The sequence below is a fragment of the Mus caroli genome, unplaced genomic scaffold (genome assembly GCF_978045245.1).
Source record: "Mus caroli unplaced genomic scaffold, Mus_caroli_1 scaffold_17, whole genome shotgun sequence".
NCBI lineage: Eukaryota > Metazoa > Chordata > Mammalia > Rodentia > Muridae > Mus > Mus caroli.
This window is the reverse complement of record NW_028227272.1, coordinates 10,576,530-10,592,112: the sequence shown is the minus strand read 5'-3', so window position 1 is coordinate 10,592,112 and position 15,583 is coordinate 10,576,530. Positions and strand designations below refer to the sequence as shown.

The window sequence follows — 15,583 nt, the reverse complement described above, 5'->3', positions numbered from 1 at the left end:
TTTCAGATAGGCTAGGAGGATGAACTGGTGCCATGAGGAAAGGGTCTGGAGCAAGATCATGGAAACACACGAAGCCCAAAGAACCTGACGATAAGAATTGGGGTCATGGATGGGAGGTAGCCAGATTACCGTAGAGGTTAACAGATCATTTAACTCCTCAGCTATTGAGGAGCTGCTTGAAATAAATCTGTGTGGTTTATGTTATGGAGACTAGCATAAGATAAATACAGCCGGGCAGTGGTGGAGTGATGGCGCACGCCTTTAATCCCAGCACTTGGGAGGCAGAGGCAGGCAGATTTCTGAGTTTGAGACCAACCTGGTCTACAAAGTGAGTTCCAGGATAGCCAGGGCTACACAGAGAAACCCTGTCTCGAAGAGAGAGAGAGAGAGAGAAATACAGTTGCCAGATAAATCTACTAATTACATTTATATTAAAAATGATTCATTTTACACATTCCGGTTTGAGGCCCTTATTCCTGCTGGTTTGGGTCCAACCCATCATTATTTAGGCTTTAGTCTCATTCTGTGGTCTGACAAGTTTTTTAGGCCTCATTGAGATCTCTTCTGGAGACAAGTTCCCCTTCAGATCGGTGCCATTGCCTTCTTCCAGCAGGAGATTCCTAGAGAAATTCACATTTCTTTGATTTTCTTTTATCTCCTTAATATTTATTCTCTCTCTCTTTCTCTCTCTCTCTCTTTGGTTTTTCTTTTTTTTTTTTTTTTTTTGGTTTTTCGAGACAGGGTTTCTCTGTATAGCCCGGGCTGTCCTGGAACTCACTTTGTAGACCAGGCTGGCCTCGAACTCAGAAATCCGCCTGCCTCTGCCTCCCGAGTGCTGGGATTAAAGGCGTGCGCCACCACGCCCGGCTGATATTTTTTTTTTTTTTTTTTTTGGTTTTTTTTTTTTTTTTTGGTTTTTCGAGACAGGGTTTCTCTGTATAGCTCTGGCTGTCCTGGAACTCACTCTGTAGACAAGGGTGGCCTCGAACTCAGAAATCTGCCTGCCTCTGCCTCCCGAGTGCTGGGATTAAAGGCGTGCACCACCACACCCGGCTACAATTCTCATTCTTATACTTCTGAGGTTAAGAACAACTTTTTTTTAATTAGATATTTTTTTCATTTACATGTCAAATGCTATCCCCTTTCCTAGTTTCCTTTCCGAAAATCCCCTATCCCCTTCCCCCTGCTCCCCTACCCACCCACTCCCACTTCCTGGCCCTGGCATTCCCCTGTACTGGGGCATAGAATCTTCACAAGACCAAGGGCCTCTCCACCCACTGATGGCCGACTGCCAGTACACAGTTGTAGGAAGTCAGGACAGGAACTTAAGGAACCTACTTACTGGCTCATTCCTCTTGGCTTGTACATACAGCCTGCTAGCTTGCTTTCTTATAGCACCCAGGACCACCTTCCTAAAGTGGTATTTCCCCTGGTGGCCTAGCCCCTTCTACAACAACCATTAATCAAGAAAATGCTCTACAGAGTTGTCTACAGGCCCATCTAATAGAGACAGGCCGGACTGATGAAGGCATTTTCTCAATTGAGGTTCCTCTTCCCAAAAGATTGGAGCTTGTATCAATTCTTATCGATCCTAAGGTTGTGTAGAAAACAAACCAGGACACCTTAGGAGGTGCCATTGACAAGCCTAACTCAGCACGATTCCACTCAAGTTCACTTGAGGAGTGAATGAGTTTTGGGGCTTCCTTACAGAGTATTAGGTGAAATATTACCTACAGTGATGTGGGTGCCCTCCACCTAACCAGCTGTATCTGCAGGAATGAGGGCCCCTCCCCTAGTCATCGCAGGTCCAACTTCTCTGCCACACCACACAATTAAGGCAACGTCATACAACAAGTGGCAAGATGCCTCTGCATCCTCAGGTGTCTCACTGCCTTCCCACCCTTGTGGCAGGAAACAAAAGGTCAACAAGCCCAGCTGTGGTACTTCTTTTGGAAGAGGCTCAGCTGAACTCTCCAAAATGAGTTGCCTATCTCCTGGAATAACCAATCACAACACAGTTGCTCACTCTGCAACTCTTGCTGGCCTACAACTCACAGTATAGCCTAGGTTAGCCTTGAACTCATGGCAGTCCCATCTTAAGAGTCTAAAGTACTAAAATTATGGCTTTTTAAAAAATTTCTACTAGTATTTATGTGCTGTGTGAGTGCAGGTGCCCAGAGAAAGCAGACTGTGAGCTACCTGATGTGGATGCTGTCAACAGAACTTGTCTTCTCTGCTGGCAGAGCAAGTGCTATGGTCCACGCAGCCACCTCCAATCCCTGAGTATGGCTTTGAATTGTAGTTTATACAGAACCAGAAGACAGAAATGTGAAGGTGCCCTGAGCAGTGAAACAGTTAAGTGCTTACAGGTAGAAAGTACTAAGCTGTATACTATGTACTTTATGGGTGTGGGGAAGCAAGGAATGTAGGTCGCACACCTTCATAGCAGAATCCAAGGACCAGCCCTCCGAAGTGAGAAGAAATGTTGTTTAAAAAGTATTATGTGGACTGGAGAGATGGCTCAGCGATTAAGATCACTGACTGCTCTTCCGAACATCCTGAGTTCAAATCCCAACAACCACATGGTGGCTCACAACCATCTGTAATGAGATCTGACACCCCTTTCTGGTGTGTCTGAAGACAGCTACAGTGTACTTAGATATAATAATAGATAAATCTTTTTTTAAAAAAAAAGTATTATGTATGCAGGGCAGTGGTGGGAGCACACGCCTTTAATCCCAGCAATTAGGAGGCAGAAGCACATCTGAGTTTGAGGCCAGCCTGGGCTACAGGACAGCCAGACGTACAGAGAAACCTTGTGTCAGAGAGAGAACACACACACACACAAAGAATGAGCATTATGTAGACACTTAGTAAATAGTGGAAGAGCTGAGTGCAGCTAACAGCCTGTCTACACTACTAAAGCCAGACATGAGGCATAAGGGCCCTGAGGAGCAGACAATAAAGTCAAGACCCAAGCTGCAACAAGCCTCAAGGAAGATGCAGAGCCCTCCACTCCCCAGACCACCAAGCACAAAGGCTGCAAAACACACAGCACTTGCCAACTCTTCTCACCTCAAGATAGCTCAGACTTGTGTGATGGTTTGTATGTGCTTGGGCCAGGGAGTGGCACTGTTAGGAGGTGTGGCCCTGTTGAAGTAGGTGTGTCACTGTGGGTATGGGTTTTAATACCCTAGTCCTAGCTGCCTGGAAGCCAGTATTCAGCTAGCAGCCTTCAGATGAAGACGTAGAACTCTCAGCTCTGCCTGCACCATGTCTGCTTGGACGCTGCCATGTTCCCACCTTGATAATACTGGACTGAACCTCTGAACCTGTAAGCCAGCCTCAATTAAGAGTCCCCTTGGTCAGGGTGTCTGTTCACAGCAGTAAAACCCTAAGACAACTGGTCTGGGTGCATGTATGTGTAAGACCCTGGTTTTCATCCTCAATACGAAAAAGAAAATTCTCTGTTTTCCAAGGAGACTTCACTAATTTCTTCCAAAAATGTTTAGCTGTTAAAATGTTACTATGTCTGGTTTTAACTTAAAAATGTTCCTACTTCAACCTCCAAATGCTGAAATTACAGAAAGTGTATCACGATGCCCAGATAGCACGCAATTTCTCTGACGCGTATAGGCTTGTTCAAAGCATGAGAAACACCTTAACCAATGCCCATTTCTTTCTAACCATCCTACTCCCTTTAGGAGCAGTCCGCTAAGATTCAACACAGTAGTCATGGAAGCATGGCTGAGTCTTTATTGAAGCCTGCATTGGTGTGAGCAGGGAGGCCCAAGGTGAGCTAGGCTGTACTTTCATTTTCACAATGGATATTTTTCCCCTCAAACTCCTTTGTAACCTAAGAGACTTATTTGTCAACATACCTTCTACATTCTAGCTACTTTCCAAGCCTGGCATCCCATCAGTATCTATGGATGCAATTTCATTCCATTTTCAGTCAGCAGTTAAAAAAGAACCTTGAACCGGGAAGTGGTGGTGCAAACTCTCTGCTCTCAAATGTCGGAGGCAAGCAGATCTCTGAGTCCGAGGCCAGCCTGAGCAACATAATGATTTCCAGGACAGCCAGGGGCACACAGTAAAATAAAGATGAGACAGACATTGAAGTTTCCTAGTGACTTGCCACCAAAGCTAGCCTGGAACTCAGGGACTTGTCTGCCTCATATAAAAGCTTTTTAAATCAATAAAAATTTCTTTGTTCAAAAAGGTATTCATAGGCAGACTGAAATTCAGGGCTCTGCATCAGTCTCATTACCCAGGAGTATAAAAACCTTGAGAGGAATTCCATTAAAAAATATCGTGACCAAGAAAATATTGCTCGCCTTTAAATAAATATAAGTGGCAAAAAATTAAATATACTTAAAGGGCCATTTTCACAAACACGCAAGTTTACATGTAAGGATCCAAGGGAAGACAACGTCCACAGTCCTCGAGCACACCTGCTACAGAGCAAGGCTGGCTGTTCAGTTTAAGAACAGCTCTCCTGAGCCAGGCAATGGTGGTGCACGCCTTTAATCCCAGCACTCGGGAGGCAGAGACAGGCAGATTTCTGCATTTGAGGCCAGCCTGGTCTACAGCCAGGGCTATACAGAGAAACCCTGTCTCGAAAAACCAAAAAAAAAAAAAACCCACAAAACAAACAAACAAAAAAAACCCACTCTCCTGGCTGAGTCCGTGTTGTGCAAGCTGTGGAATGGTTGGCAGCTCCCCAGGCCCGCCTCAGTTGGCCTGAGCTACAGCTGCTGCAGCTAGGTCTATGTGGAATCCTGCACAAGTGCCTTTTGTGCTTCTCCGACTCCTCTCTTCCCGCCTGGCTCCTCTGCAGTCCTTGGTGTTCCTCAGCTTTGCCTCTGCTTGGCTCTCCCCATGCACCCCACAACACAAATAGACTTCTAGTCAAAAGGAAACCATTACACCACTGTAAGCAGGAGACAGTTCAAAGTATTCACAGGCAGTGCTGATCCTGGAGGACAGCTTACCAAAGCAAAGTCATGTGACTGTGGTTCTAATAAAAAGAAACCTGTCAGAAGGCCACTTGCCAGGTTGTGGCTGATACAGCATGCAGCCAGCAGCCCACAGGCACAGACTGTGAAATACTGCATATGACACTCAGTTTTTCCTTATGTCCACAGGGAGAAAACTGAAAGCACACACAACCTGGGTCCCTTCAGATGCTGGTCGAAGTCCAACACGGAAGCTGGACACATGAGGCATAGACTAGTCCAGTGTGGGGTCAGTGGTGGAGCACAGGGCCACAGGGCTCTGGGGAGAATCGCACAGCTCAATCATAGATCCTTGTGAGGAGTGGAGACTGGCCTGGCATGTACAGCACAGGAGGGGAGCCCACACTACTGGAAGGACTTCGGAAGTGGGTGTCAAAGGAGCTCGGAGTGAGGCCGGTCACTGTGTCACTCTGCGGCACTTCACCTTTCAAAAAGTCATCGTCTTCATCGTCCACGAGCTCCTGTGGAGAGAACAGAGTGAGAGCATCATAGTGTTGGTCTGGAAAGCTTTTCATGGGATGGAGAGAGGGTGCTTGCCACCAAGCCTGGCAACCTGAGCTTGGACCAGTGTGTGAAAGGAATGAACCAAACGCCCTAGGTATAAGTCTGTGTATTCCTGAGGATCCAAAACAAGAGCAGACTCTACAGTGAGTATCTGGACTTGGTGGCTAACGAGCAGATGGCTGGGTAGTGAAACTCTGCTAGGATCACTTTCTGTTTGTCCTACCCAACAAGAACAGGGTGAGTTACAGGACAGCCAGGGCTACACAGAGAAACCCTGTCTCAAAAAACCAAAAAAAAAAAAAAAAAAAAAAAAAGAACTCAGATCTCAACCTGTGGGTCCTGACCACTAGGGACTGAACAGCCCTTTCCAGGGGTCTTTCACAGGGTTTGGCTTTAAACGGGGTCTCATTCTGTAGCCTCAGCAGTCCTCTGGCACCCGTGGGGTTACAGACACCGGCCACAGTTATTTTCAGCTATTCTCCTTCTCAACCCCCCTCTTGCGTACCCCAAGACAGGGTCTCAATATGTAGCAGACTAGCCTCAAAACTCTTGATCCTCCCAAGTGTTTAGGATGACAGATATGAGGCAGCACACCCAGCTTCGGCTGCTGCAAAGGAGCTCAGGGCCGCTCGCTCGCTACTCAAGCACTCCGCCACTAAGCCACACGGAGCTGCAAACAAGCACACTCATTTCCAACCAGCGTTTACCTCCCAAAGTCATTATAGGAAGTACCTGATTATTTAAAAGAAAATAAAGCCAGGCGGTGTTGCACACCCAGCACTTGGGAGGCAGAGGCAGGTGGGTCTCTAAAGCCAGCCTGGTTGGTCTACAGTTCTAGAATAGTCAGGGCTACAAAGACAAACCCTGTCCCCAAAAATTAAATAAACAAGCAAACTAATTAATAAAAATAAAATAAAAACTCGGGTACATGTACACTTGGAGCCCTGGCCTTAAGGAGGCAGAGACAGGTGGATCCCTGGCCTCGCTGGGTAGCCAGACTCAATGAAAGATCCTGCCAGTCTGAGAAAGTGCGCTGACTACTTCCTAAGGTTGCCATACACATCTATGGGACTGATCTCACACACATCCACACATAAAACAAAGAAGAGAGCAGCCTAGTATGATGGTGAACAGCACTGAATGAGAGGAGAGGGAGGGCCCAGGGCTGCATGAAACTGCCAGGCGGAAAGAAATGAGATAGAACTCCACAAATCCTCTCTACTACTGGAACCATAGCCTGGGCTTTGATGCCAGCAGCAGTTACCGTGACCTGTAGTCCACTGTGGCCCATGACTACAGGAGACTCTCACCAATGCCTCCGTCCCAGTCTTACCTTTTTAGTAGATTTCTTAAACTCCTGAAGCTCTTCAGCACTCCCGTCTTCCCAAATCTGATAAATTGGATCAATGAACTTCTTTGACCTGCCAAGGATGGCATTTCAAAGTCAATATGTAGCCAAAAAGTCCAACACCTTGATTCTCTTCTCAGACCCACATCCCAAAGCAAGAAGTAAAGACTACAGTTGACAGGGAAATGTGGTGAGTGCTGGGGCTTCATCACTAAGACCCCCAGTCATGCAGGTGAGTGATTTTATCTTCTGTCTCTCAGATTTCAAGAGAAACTGTTTCTGACCCACTCAGTGATCAATAAAAAATGTACAAACAGACTGATATTCTGGAACTCCTGCAGGAATCTGTTAAATGGTAAGTGTAGAAGACCAACTACAATGACATCCCTACAAAGACTTAGGGACCAGGCAACACGAAAAGCTGCTGATAAACTGAAGAGATAGCTCAGTCATTAAGAGCACTTGCTGTGGTGCACATGTATACATGCAGGCAAAACACTCACGAAACAAACAAACAAACAAACAAAAACCTTAAAAAAAGAAAGAAAGAAACTGCAGTCAGCAAGAACCTACAAGCACTAAGCTGACTAGGTGGTTTCCCAACAATCCACCTAGATAAATCACAAGCACCGCCATGGGACTCAGTCTTCGAAGGAAAGATCATGTTGGCAGAACCCTAGGAGGCCAAAAGCTGTCAGCATCCTGACCTGGAAACCTAGATTCACTCACCTCCAGACTAATGCATTTAAACCAACCAGCGTAAAAACAAACAAACAAACAAACAAACAAACAAAAGCCAAAAAAGACCTCGGTACCTCCTGGGCTCAGAAAACCATGAGCACAGAATGGTGCACTTGAGTGGCAGTCTGGGGCCTTTGGCAGCCATGCATTCACCACTGCCAAATTAACAGTCAGTCCACTGAGGACAGAGCCACTCTCAATCCCAGCCTTGGGAAGAGGAAGGAGAGAGGACCTACCTCTTAAGCACACAAGGGTCAAAGGGAAAGAAAGTGTCCAGTGGGTTGGTGCAGGTCTGCACGCAGTCTCCAGCAGCCGTGCTTCGGATAACGGGGAGCATCTGGCGACTGTTCCTCTCCATGATGGTGTAGCAGAACACCAGCTGGTATTTACTGTGGGACACAACCAAGCAGAAGGAGCATCACCATGTCAGGCCCAGGCCTGGGGACCATGATGCAGAGATCACAGCTGAAATGCAGATGCTGCTGGATACGAGGGCAACAAGAACAAGACCACTCAGGGTGCTCAGGCACGAAGGTGCTGCACAGGGACACATGCAGGCAAAGCACTTGTATACATTTAGGGGAAAAATGCCAGGCACGGCAGGCATGGTAGCAAACACCTTTGATTCCAGTAGAGGCAGGAAAATCTCTGTGAGTTTGAAGCTAGTCTGGTCTACGTGGTGACCATGTGTACATGCAGGTAAAACACTCACAAAACAAACAAACAGGACAGCCAGACCTACATAGTGAGACTTCATCTCAAAACACACACACACACAGACACACACACACACACACACACCAACAAGAAGCCAGGTGAAGCGCACACTTTTAACCTCAGCCTAAGGCAGGGCTCACTGGCTGGCACTGCTGCTCTTTTTTTTTTTTTTTTTTTTTTAAAGATTTATTTATTTATTATATGTAAGTACACTGTAGCTGTCTTCAGACACACCAGAAGAGGGAGTCAGATCTCATTACAGATGGTTGTGAGCCACCATGTGGTTGCTGGGATTTGAACTCTGGACCTTCAGAAGAGCAGTCGGGTGCTCTTACCCACTGAGCCATCTCACCAGCCCCGGCACTGCTGCTCTTAAGCCAAAGTTCAGTTAAAGATTTTTTATGAACTTCAAGTCAGCATCAATGAAAATCAAAAACGGTAGCACAACCCAGCCCAAAGATACACTGACTCCATATTTACATTCTGAAGAATCATGGCAGGAAAGAAGCCTTTGTTTTCCATAATCACACCACTGTATTTCTATAAGAGCAGCAAATTTGTGCATACAGTGAAAACCCTGATTATGCCATGCTGCGGTCAGAAGTCTGAACCAGTGCCCAGTGCAGAGCTCTGTGTACAGAACTTAGCTGGGTTAGGATGTGCCATGAACTTTCCAGAACACCTCAGATTTGTTACTGCTTGATTCTGAATTCATTGTTGTGCATCAGAATCTTTACCATTGTCGAGTGCTTCCTGAGAGCCATACTCAGTTATCCCAACCTTGACCTATCATGGTCTCCCCCAGTTTGTTCTGTTACTAATACCTGTCTCCCTAGAACTACGGATCTGCGGCTTACTTATACCTCGCAGCACACGAGTTTGCCTGTTTAGTATTAGTTTGTCCATTAAGTATTAGAGTGCTGAGGCTGCGCTGGGTACAAGCAGAACTCCAGTGTCACTAAAGAATACAACACCTGGCTATAGTACTCTTGTAATAACAGCATTGCTGGTTTCTTCATATGCACTGCTCTTGAGAAAGTACTGGAATTTACTCAGTGCCAAAGCGGACAGCATCCAGCACCAAGCTCCACCCCCTTGACTTTTAAATGTCCGTAAAGGAAACAACTCACTTTGTGATAGCAGCAAAGAAATTAACCACTTGCGGCAGGCAGATCTTCAGTGGGTTCAACTGGCTCAGCACAATGCGCTCAAAATTTAGACTCTGAAGATACTGTAGACCTTTGATTAAAAAAAGGGAGGGGTTAAGATACCTTTAAAAGCACAAATTATTACACATGCAAAAAAAAACAATTTTAGGGCTCTGTGGTAGGGCGGATGCTTAGGATGGGCTTGAGCCCTAGCACACCACATCCCAAGATAAAGATTATAAGCAGCAACGCAGGAGTAAAGCTCAGGCCCTGCTGGCATACAGTACAACCTTCCTGAAAAGAGAAGCGAGTTCCTCTTGGGTAACAGATTACACAGCAACCTGCAATCAGTATCTGCGGGCTCAAGGAGAACTGAATGCACACAGGAGAGAGACCACAGGAGCTCGCCTCCTATCGCGCACCAAGAGACGGTCAGGTCGCGTGTGCTTCTTAGCAGTGCAGCCCAGCCCCACCCTAAGGTTGCTCGTTACTGACCGTACTTCCTCCCCCTCCCTCAGTCACCCTAACAGAAGCCTCTCTCTCAGGACCAATCAATCCCCTCCCACAAAGGAGTCCTAGCCCAGGCTGAGGTACAAGGATTATGAATTGAAGCCAATCTGGGCTCCATAGTGAAACTACCTCAAAAATATTTTTTTAAATAAAATATAGATCTAGTTACTATTTTGAACCAAGCAGACCAATTCACGTCTGTTTTCTTAATTACCAATTAAGTTGGTAATTAGATTACCAATTTAGTTGGTTATTAAATTACCAATTTAAGATTACATAGGAATGGAGAGTTGGCCCAGTAGTTATGAGCAGAAGACCAAGACTGAGTTCTAAGCTCAGTACTGTCTGTGGCTCCAATTTCAGGGGTTTGATGCCCTCTTATGACCTCTATGGGCACCAGGCACACATATGATGCACAGACATACATGCTGCAAGCAAAATATCCATACACATAAAATAAAGCTAATAAACCTAATACATTAATAAAATATATTATAATATATATGTATGTATATACATACACACACACACACATGTATATATGTATGTATTCCAAAATCACATAAACAAAGCCAGGTATGGCACACAACTATAATCTCAGACCTTGGGAAGCTTAGGCAAGGTAGCACACACAAATACACACAGACACAAATAGACATAGTCTCTCTCTCTCTCTCTCTCACACACACACACACACACACGAGTCCACGTGCATGTTGGCCCATGCCCTAGGATAAGGGTTCTCAGCCTGTGCATCATGACCCTGTTGAAGGGTCGAATGACCCTTTCACAGGAGCCATCTAAGATTGTTGGAAAACACAGATATTTACTTACGATTCATAGCAGTAGCAAAATTACGGTTATGATGTAATAATGAAAATATTTTTGTGTCTCAGTCATCACAACATGAACAGTATTAAAGGGCAGCAGCATTAAGAAGATTAAGATCCACTGGCCTAGGAGGAATGTTGTCCTGGGGCAAAACAAGGCCATGATGCAGTGCAGCAGGATGAACTCAAATAAGCCGAGTCAAGGCACTGCTTGCTCAAGCTCAGAGTGCAGCGCTCCCTCTAGCAGCCAACTAAGCAGTGCATAAGCAGCAGCAGAAGAAATAAAAACTGTTCACCCTTGAAGTGAACCCGTTCTAGGTTCATGACGTCACAGATGCTCCGTGGTGACACCCGGCCCTCGACTCCCTCACACATTTAAAAATAAGCATGACCACTGTCAACAGAACGACCCATAGAGAATAATGCCTTGGGGAACTGGGAGAAAGGCTCCAGGAAAAAAGGCAGAGGGCCTTTTACTTCAGGTGCGTTGTTCCCTGGATTGCTCTAGGAGATAATTCTGGACCTCCTGTGACAAACATTTACATTCAGTTTATAAGACAGGCTTACTCTTGTTGGATGTGGGAGCACAGCTGTAGAACCCAATGGTCAGTGGACCCTGATCTGAGTGTGACCTGCTTTGCTTTTGTTTCCCAGATACGAGCCACGGTACACGCCAAGCAGGGCTGCTCTGTCTGTCAGCATCTGCATGTGCTTACTGGCATTTATTTGCATGTGTGTGTTTCTGATCACGTGTTTCTGAACTCAGGCAACCATCCTTGGCTCGCTGCTCTCTGTATAAAGCACACTGAAACGGAAGGGAGGCTGTCTGCATTAGACCAGACCCCCACCCGTTCCCTCAGGTCCTCAGATCCCAGGTCTCGAAGACAACACCTGCACAGGTCGGTGCAAGTCACAAACTCAAGAGCAGTAGCAGTGCCCTAAAGGTGTAAGTACAATAAGAAAACCCAGCCTGAACCCTCACAACTGACCTTCCTTCAAGTTTCCACTCAAAAGCTGCTTATGTCTAAACACAACAGTGTAGAACACAGCCTGGCAGGCTGAATAAAATGGTCCATGGAGTGCAACGTCACAAAAAGCCTTTGTTCCCGAGTCCTGGTTATTAAGGTACATGTGCAGCCAGTTAACCAAGAGATCCAGACATGACTTTACAGTGCTACAAAGAGAAAAGAGTCAGGGTTATTGCTGTTATCATAAAGCTAGAGACAGAAACACACACCTGTCTCTCACTATCCATTATAGAGGCTCAAATACTACCTATGGGCTGGGATGTAGCTCACTGGCAGGCAATTGCTTAACATGCATGAGGTCTTAGGGTCCATCCCCATCACAAAAAAAGAAATAAATCAATAAAGTAATAATAATAATAAACAAAAAATATAGGCAAACAAAAAACTCACCAAAACCCTTACCCACTAGCAGAGCAAAGCACAAGGAAAAGGATGGTGGCAGGAAGCTGCCTTCAGATTTTTTGTTGTGGTTTTCCATGTGTTTTTGGACAGGGTTTCTCTGTGTAGCCCTGGCTGTCCTTGACCTCAGAGATCCACCTGCCTCTGCCTCCCAAGTGCTGGGATTAAAGGATGCCTTCCAATTTTAAGGTGAGGCAGTGCTAGCTTTTGTAGAGCAAGCGGCCTTGGGCCTGATTTTCAGAGCAAGACTTTGTTTCAGAAAAACACAAAGAAACAAAACAAAAACCAGGATGCAGCTCAGTTTTTCCAACTCAGCTCAGGTTTCCTGGGTCAGTTCCCAACCCACTGGGTATGTGGCTAAGGATCTCAGCTTCTTCTGGTGTGGACTCAAAAAGTGGTGTCACAGACTTTCAGTTGACTGGGGGATGGGTTAACAGCATCTCTGCTGAAAGACAGCTTCTGGAGACCCCTGAAGAAACTGGCCTCCATCCCACATCTAATTACCTTAAAAAGGGTTTTCCTCAGGTCAAACAGACACAAGTGACTTGGAAAGCAAGTGAAAAATGACAAACCTACAAAAAGAATCAAAACAATCTACAACAGCATGCTATCCATGAAGACAGACAGGCTCTCAGGAACAACACATGAACGCATGCTTTCTAAAAGCCTCATGTACTTCTTCCAAAATGGAGCTCTCCCCGTCTCAGGCTGCTTCTTAGAAATAAAGACATACGGGCCGGAGAAATGGCTCAGCAATTAAGAGCACCAACTGTTCTTCCAAAGATCCTGAGTTCAAATCCCAGCAACCACATGGTGACTCACAATCATCTGTAACAAGATCTGACTCCCTCTTCTGGAGTGTCTTAAGACAGCTACAGTGTAATCACATATAATAAATAAATCTTTAAAAGAGAAAGGCATCTTGCATTGTAGTGATCAGATTTCCCCCTTGCTTTACAAAGACAGACCAAAAGTATAAAGCTAATTTCTTTGACTAAGATATTAAAAAGCATTTGGAGGGGAGGGCTGAAGAAATAGCTCCGCGGTTAATAGCACTAACTGCTCTTATAGTGGTCCTAAGTTCAATTCCCAGCAACCATGGAATCTGATGCCCTCTTCTGGTGTGTCTGAAGAGAGCGACAGTGTACTCGCATAAAATAAATAAATACATCTTAAAACAACAACAAAAGGCTTTGAGAAAATTAGGTTACTTACATAAGAGGAATAAATTTAGCTCTGGCCAAAAAGCTCCCAATATAATTTGCAGCAGCCTGCCTGATGATGGCGGGGTTATTTGGATCCTGCAACTTTTTCCAGAGATGTTCCAAAAATGCTTCTGCAAATCCCTGTAACGAGAGAGACCACTAGCTTGATCTTTCTTTTTTTTTTTTTTAAATTTTTAATATTTTTATTACATATTTTCCTCAATTACATTTCCAATGCTATCCCAAAAGTCCCCCATAGCACCCCCCCACTTCCCTACCCACCCATTCCCATTCTTTTGGCCCTGGCATTCCCCTATATTGGGGCATATAAAGTTTGCAAGTCCAATGGGCCTCTCTTTCCATTGATGGCCGACTAGGTCATCTTTCGATACATATGCAGCTAGAGACAAGAGCTCCCGGGTTCTGGTTAGTACATCATGTTGTTCCAACAATAGGGTTGCAGATCCCTTTAGCTCCTTGGGTACTTTCTCTAGCTTCTCCATTGTAGCTTGATCTTTCTAATGCTAAAGATCTTCTAGCTCTCAGCGCCTAACACTGTAGTTACACTGCAACACAAAGGGGCATCCATGGTTCTTACTTAAGCTAACACCGGCAGACTGAGCTCTACCCCCCGCGCCCCTAATCCCTTGTATCAGTCCCTGCTCCCTAGGCCTCAGCAGGGAGACAGGGACTGCTGGGCCTCTTGGTTCTTGGTATCAACACCAAGAACCCCAAACTTCAATGCCTGGACAGCAGTTCAAAAACACAACCTTTAACACCCAAAGCAGTAAATACGCCTCCACCAGGAGCCAGCAGCCTGCTACATAGAGCAGGCCCTGAGAGATGCAACACAGCAGAGGCACATACAAGGACTTTAAAACGACAATTATGCATATGTCCAAAGACCTTAAGGAACAGACTGATATAAATAAATTCCTTAACGAAGTCCTAAATACATAGATAGTGGAATGAAATAATGACAACAGCTAAAGACATAAAAGTTAGAAAAGGGGCCGGAGAGATGGCTCAGCGGTTAAGAGCACTGACTGCTCTCCCAGAGGTCCTGAGTTCAATTCCCAGCAACCACATGGTGGCTCACAACCATCTGTAATGGGATCTGATGCCCTCTTCTGGTGTGTCTGAAGACAGCAACAGTGTACTCACATAATAAATAAATCTTTTTTTTTTAAAAAAAGAAAGAAACAAAGAAAAGAAACAAAGTTAGAAAAGAAGCTGGGTGGTAGCAGCACATGCCTTTAATTAAAATAAAAAAGAAATCCTTGCGATAAATCTAACTAAGCACGTGAAAAACTCACATAATAAAAACTTTTAAGACACTGCTGAGGAAAATACTACAAGATGGAAAGCTCTCCCATGCTCGTGGATCAGTAGAACAAATACAGTGACAACAGTAATCCTAGAGATCCAACACAATTCTCCACAGAACTTAAAAGGGCAACTTCCAGCTTCATATGAAAACACACACACACACAGAGGAGAGAGAGAGAGAGAGAGAGCGCTAAAACTATCCCGAATAATAAAAGAACTGCAGGTATCACTATCCCCAATCTGAAAGGGTTCTACAGAGCTAGTAATAAAAACTGCATGGTATTGGCAAACAAATAGAAATGTTTATCAATGGAATCAAAATTGAAGGCCAGCTGATTTTTGACCAAAAAGAAAAAAGAAAAAAAGCCAGAAATATACACTGGGAAAAAGAGCACCTTTTACAATTATGCTGGCCAAGTCAAACTGGATGGCTGCATGGCTGAATGCGGAAGAATGTAAATAAACCCCTATTAATCCCCCTGTACAAAACTCAACCACAAATGAATCAAGGCTTCAATATAAGGCCAGATATACTGAATGCAATAGAAGAGAAAGTGGAGAATAATCTTGAACTCATTGGCACAGGAGAAGACTGATAGAATAGGCACTAAGAACACTAAATGAGACTTCATGGCATTAAAAACCTTCTGTGCAGCAAAGGACAAAGTGGAAGAGCACAGAATGGCGAAAGGACTTACAGCAATTACACATCTGAAAACGTTAATATCTAAAACACAAAGAATTCAAAAACCAAACCCAATCAAGAAAACAACCCAACTTAAACATTGGGCACATAACTAAACAGA

The 15,583-nt window shown here is 45.0% G+C and overlaps 1 protein-coding gene across 1 annotated transcript in view; it reads right to left on the bottom strand.

Moving 5' to 3' along the window:
• Positions 1–3,740: 3,740 nt before the first annotated feature.
• Rrn3 (RNA polymerase I transcription factor RRN3) overlaps positions 3,741–15,583 on the bottom strand; it is a 37,697-nt gene continuing 25,854 nt past the window's right edge. Inside the window, exons 13-18 of the mRNA XM_085832503.1 lie at positions 13,459–13,589; positions 11,806–11,990; positions 9,459–9,567; positions 7,848–8,000; positions 6,856–6,943; positions 3,741–5,479 (exon numbers count right to left, since the gene is read on the bottom strand). Of these exons, the coding sequence (XP_085688629.1) occupies positions 5,297–5,479; positions 6,856–6,943; positions 7,848–8,000; positions 9,459–9,567; positions 11,806–11,990; positions 13,459–13,589 (849 nt within the window). The 3' untranslated portion in view covers positions 3,741–5,296. The remainder of the gene's footprint in view (positions 5,480–6,855; positions 6,944–7,847; positions 8,001–9,458; positions 9,568–11,805; positions 11,991–13,458; positions 13,590–15,583) is intronic.